The sequence below is a fragment of the Chanos chanos genome, chromosome 9, assembly GCF_902362185.1.
Source record: "Chanos chanos chromosome 9, fChaCha1.1, whole genome shotgun sequence".
NCBI lineage: Eukaryota > Metazoa > Chordata > Actinopteri > Gonorynchiformes > Chanidae > Chanos > Chanos chanos.
In genome coordinates, this window is record NC_044503.1 from 8956102 (window position 1) to 8962101 (window position 6000).

Here is a 6000-nt window from a genome sequence, read left to right on the forward strand (position 1 = left end):
CTGACTTTGACTAATTCATTGATCATTTCTTATGTTTTGAGTCAATAGATTGTTAGTCTTCGAGTTAACAATTTTACCACAATAAAAGGTTAAAAAAAAAAAAGTTTTCCTGTTTGTTAGACACACAGAAGCAATTTAATGTGTTGAAAACGAGATGTATGCCGATGTTACATTTCCACAGTCATCGGTCTGTTTGTTTAGCTTGATTCAAGGCGGGGTATTACCTTGTGTCCGGATGTTGCCTCTCCTGAACGTGGAGGTTTTGTGCTGGTTGGTCACAGTGGATGCTGGGATATTGCGCCCCCGGTCGGCCTGCCGAATGTGCTGGAAGGTTCTGTCCACAGTGAAGCAAAGTATCCTCATTCCCTGCCAGCTCAGGCCCTCCCTCTTTCTCTGGACAGAAGGAGTTGCATCCCCCATTCACTGAAACACATCAGATATGACACCGGTATTATTCAGATATGATTAACCAGAGATGCCCTCACATACCAAAACACTCAGCAAAAAATCTTACGAAATGTCGCAAACATAATGAATGAAAATTGGTCAATAAACATAACATGAACTAAGATAAAACAACATTACTTCAATCCCTTTTTATCCCTTTTTTTTTTATGGAATCTCACAAATTATTCTAACTGTAATGTTCATGTTACAATTTGTATTTGTTTAAAGAAAGACTTCAAAAGAGAGTATGAATATAACAGATTAGAACAGAGTGCATTTCAGGGCACATACAAAGTGCCTGTAAGGTCCATAAGCATCCAAAATGTGTAATGAAAAAAGACAATATGAAAAATACAGGCCCAGGGTGCTATACTTTACATTTATCTAAACTAACTGGAAATTACTCTGAAGGTTTGTCTTTATCAACTGCCGTTATATAAACATAAAACTACAAGACAAAGAAGGGGGGGTTACATAGAGCATGGAAATATTTCCTCAAGGAAAGCCGACACTCTATTCTTCACCCTGGTCTGGGTGATCATACTATATTTCCAGCCAACATAACTCAATTTTTAAAATCTAATTTGCTCACACTGCTGTTATTAATGATGTTGTAACACCCAATGAGGGTTTGTCAAATCTGGCACCCACACTTTTGAAATAAAACAGAACCGAGAGTGCAACAAGGTGAAAGAGAGAGGGGGGGGGGGGGGGGGGGGAGATAGAGAAAGGGGCAAGAAACGATTTGGGAAACAGAAGAAAAAAAAATTAATCGAGAAAGTGAGACAATAATGAAAATCTGGGTGAAAAGAGGCTGAGGGAGGGAGTAAACAGAGCGGCTGAGGGGGTCATACGACACTAAGGTCATGTAAAACGCTCACTGCATTCGCTCAAAGCTGTAAACAGAAGGAGAAAAGGTCTTTTACTTCTATTCCATTTCCAGAGAATAACAGTTCTGCTTCAATCCCGGATCATTTATTTTTGGCTGTGCACTATCACAGTTGGAATGTCAAATTCTGTTTATGTATAACATCACCACTGGAAGTGCAAGCCAGGACTTCTTGCTTCATCTGGAGAGGGTGGCGTGATTAAGTTAGGATGATTCTCAGTGACATGGCTTTACACCAACATTGACCAATGTTCCCTTACACAAAGAAACCCCATCCAGATCCTTTTAAAACATTTTGCAGTATATCTCTTTTTTAACTCTAAACAATAGGACATCATGGACCTATTTGTTTTAAGAACGTGATAATAGAAATATTTTTCTAAATATTTACAAAACCGAGCCTGGAAAACACAGAGAGTCAAATAAAGCTAATCTGCTAATATGAATCTTCATATACTGTGAGAACACAGCCAAAACCCACAGGAATGTTACATACAAATCTGTTTCAAAAGATTTAACGATTATCCAACGTCTTATTTTGGACACTGGAATATGAGTAATATTTTTCAAGCTGGGATAAAAGGACAGCTTTGGAGAATATTTGTACATTAGCTCTTACTAAATGCAATACAACAGTGTGGTTTAAATCTCCACAGAGCAAACAACCTTATAGGTCCAGGATGAGCCATACTGTCAGGTCTACAACTCAGGTGAAACCTAGAGGAGTCTCATGAAAATCTCTCAAAACTCACGTAGCACTTTTAGGTCAATACAAATCCCTCTTGCATAGGCAGTGAGACTGAATTCAAATGTGTTTTCCTGCTCGTGAAGCAGTTAGCCAGCGACGGGATTAACACTTCAAAAATGGAAAGCGTTAAAAGAAAAAAGAATTTGAATCAAAGCCACAGAAGGCAGGAAAGACTGGTGTGCTCAATTCAATGTAGCCCATGCCTTTTCGCTTTAAAACCCCTATAATGCCCTGTAACTTTAAAAAAATTACAGCTGCGAAGCCTCAGTTCACATATACGTTCATTCCAAAGCCCAGCCCAGTGGTGTGTACTAAGAGTAGCCACTGATTTAAAGCTTTGCAACATTAATAGAATTAGTCACGGCCAGGAAGAAAGAAAAAGGTTTCTCCGCATATGGTGACTTGGATTGAGACCAGCAGTAAATTCAGTTTATATTGAATGTGCTGTGGTAATTCAGCATTGCATATTTCATTGTGCATCGTTCATGTTTTGGTCAGGAGGTGGAAGCCTGTGAAAGCTCTAGTGACTGGGGGAGAAAGGCAGTGACAGACAGATATGGTGATGAAGAAGGCAGTTTCTGCACCAACGCTACACTTACATCCTAACTGGAACATTCTGCAACGGAGCCTTAAAACCCTCGAGTCTTGTTGCCTCCATGCTGGGGCCTGCCAGTCCAGCACAGCCTGTCAGTAACAAAACCAAACAGCATCTGATACATCCCAGAAAGTGCAAATTATGCACTGTTTTTAACTTCAACTTAGTCTTTTTTTTTTTTTTTTTAATGTCAAGTATCTGTACCTTTTAAATGACCTTTTAAAAGACTTGTTTATTTCTAGGCTGCCCTTTCAGAAAATTTGCAACAATTATAATTATGTAGTTGTAATCATACTAAGACCGTTCTATGCCACAGCAGATAAATGGACAAAGGGCAGGGAGGGTGTATCATTCTTTTGTCTTAAAATTGCTCTAACCGAACAGGGTTTTTCTCGCCTCTGATCCGTTCGAGAATGAAAGAAAGTGGGAGCGTTCAGGGCCCATTGAGAATGACAACCTTTGGGCACGAGATCACTTAAAGTGTTTGACTGCGAGAGCCAGAAGCACCTGAGGGGAGAGTAAGTTCTGATGAAGACCAGGCAGATGTGTTGGCCCAATCCCCGAAAAATCACCAACTGATGTCAGAGCACACAACCAGAGACAGAGCTAAGAAGAAGGCCTCCATTGTTGTCCCCTCTATTTACGCAAGAAACCTTTTGGAAACGGACCACGGGAACACAATTTTTAAATGCTGCTGTCTGCTTATGTGTATTAGTGCATCGCTGATCAAAGGCCTGTGGTTGCACACAGTGAACTGTTGTGGTAAAGAGGAATGATTTCTGCATTATTAATGGGTATTGCTCCATTTTTTTTTTTTATTTCTCTGTCAAAAAAAAAAAAAGGCTTTGTTAGGAGCAAAGAGGAATCCATATTGTGGTACAGTTTGCATTTAAATGTGGATGAAATAACAAGTGCTACCAGCATGTATATATGGTTTTTGATTGTCACTGCGGTTAACACTCAACCTATTTACTGTACAAAACCGCATACTTGAAAATGACCCCAAAAGTTACGGCATGCCTAATATCCATGACTCCAAGCAAACAATAATCATCCAAATAGAGACACACACATGGATCAACTCATCAAAACGGGGTTCCTGCAAATTATACTCCTCTGTACAGCAGGGCATACTCTACTTATCCACTGGATGACAGGCTGGAGGCATCTGACCAGCAGATGGGCTGGCATTATTAAATGTAATTGGTGGTAATCTCAGGCGATTTTTTATTTCGGTGACACTTCATTTTCTATAATTCTCGCCTCTGCCTTTTAAGTCACCTAAGCGCTGTGTTAAGTGCTGGAGTGAGACTGTGCTTGTGCCAGCGTTTAATGTTTTCAAGTCTTCGAGATGCAGGCAATGAAAAGCAGATGTGAGGAGCTGTGCATTTGGAAGAGTACAGTATTGGGAGTGGGGGCTTTCGTGGGGGCAACGGGAGGGGGGGGGGGGGGGGGGGGGGGACATCGACCCTGATGCACGTCAAACATCTGAGCCCGAGGTACAACAAGCTGCCAAAACCACAAGACAGATGCAGCTGGAAATCCGCAGTGACACTTCAACTCAGGCCACTTTCGCTCCATCAATCATACCATCAGCACTTAAAGAGTTAATAATGATCAAGTAATTCTCTCTCTCTCTCTCTCTCTCTCTCTCTCTCTCTCTGTCTCTTTCTGTCTCTGTCTTATCCTCTCTCTCACGTTCTCTCTCTCTCTCCCCCCCTTCTCATTGTGAAGGACCTCAGAGCCATGACCAGCAGACACTGGAAAGATGAACTTTAGTTAGATTCTCTTGCACTTCTCAACGTGTCTGCTGTCCAGGGCAGATGTTGTGTATTACAGTCTTTTCCGTGTTTAAATCTCATAACTCGTGTCTATATTTGAGTCTGCGCATAGGCCCGGAACTTATTTGTTTGCTTAGTAATGGATGTATGATTGAAAACCTGAGGGCACAAGTAAATGAAAAATAACAAAGTCTAGGGAAAGGCTCTTTTTAAACAGGTGCTTGGCTGAAAGGAAGAGGGGAGGGACTCGATTAAATTAGGAGCACAGAAATGTCTCTGTTTTCTTTACAGGATTACTGGTACCTCCAGACATGAGGATTTTCATTAGGATGAAATCAGTTTGTTATGGCAGATTTTGACCAAAAATGGAATACCTGTTTGTGCTTTAGATGTAAAAATCAGTCTATATATAAATATACGTATATATGATTTCGTGTGTATATTCCCACTATACTTCACTTACCACTGTTCACCAACTCCTGTTGAAATCAACAACACAACTGCAGTAAGAAAATGCTTTATCTATGATCAGCATGCAAAATAGTATAAGTTTATTATCGTCTCTAAAAATGGATCCAGCGTTAAAGAACAAGTGGAAAAAAAGTAACATGCCTCAGAGTTCTAAAGTCTAGTGAATGAAAATCCAATCCAATATTAATCTAGTCTGCAGTAGGAGGGATGAGATTCTCATCAGCATAGCAGAGAGCAGTTAGACGCAGCTGATTTCCTCATAGCTGCAGCCCCTAAAACAGCAGAGGCCTGACCGCAGCCTACCGAACACAAACAAACAGTAAGCAGCGACTGCACCACTCCAACAGCCCAATGAGTAAACCGCATGGTTGGACAAGGGAACCTTATAAATCAAAGCTTACACTGGATAAAACATTACATGGCGATTTAAGACCACAGTAACACAACGCATACCGAGCCGAGACACGGGCCCATCAGCCAATCTCTGAGACAAACTGAAGCTCCCGACTGAAGAGGTTTCCAAAGACAAAGACTCCTTGAAACCAATCCAGACGTAATGGGCCACCGTTGTCCTTACCTATATGGTAATTACTATTTTTACACTTGTGCATGCCACCACCTGGTGGTCACTGAATGTCACTGGTGGTGCCTGGCAGTCTCTCCACAGTGGACACATGTGGGTGGACTTGGACCACCGCTGTCCCAGTTTCCAGTAAGCTCTGGGTGTGGCTGTTTCATGGTGGCGCACGACGAAAAAGGCGTCTCGTTGACACAACAATCCAAACTGGTCTGAGTGAGACAGAGTTACCGCACTGTATTGGAAGCATCTTCCCCAAAAGTATCTGACCAACTGTTAACCTGACATTTTGGTATTTATGAGTATCCATGCATGTGGCCAAGAGTGTAATTCAATGTCTTGGACGCATTCACCTGTGGTTTGACGACGTCTTGATCATTTTCATCGTACTGAACTTTATTATCCTCCTCTTCGTCACTGCCATCATCATCATCATCATCATCATTATCATCATCATCATCATCCACCATCATTACCATGATCATGATCTTC

At 41.3% G+C, this 6000-nt stretch overlaps 1 protein-coding gene across 1 annotated transcript in view; it reads right to left on the bottom strand.

Annotated features, from left to right (window-relative positions):
- The window catches only part of glis1b (GLIS family zinc finger 1b), a 39558-nt gene extending 33889 nt beyond the window's left edge, over positions 1-5669 (bottom strand). Inside the window, exons 1-2 of the mRNA XM_030784381.1 lie at positions 5606-5669; positions 225-423 (exon numbers count right to left, since the gene is read on the bottom strand). Of these exons, the coding sequence (XP_030640241.1) occupies positions 225-423; positions 5606-5669 (263 nt within the window). The remainder of the gene's footprint in view (positions 1-224; positions 424-5605) is intronic.
- Between the last annotated feature and the right edge of the window lie 331 nt (positions 5670-6000).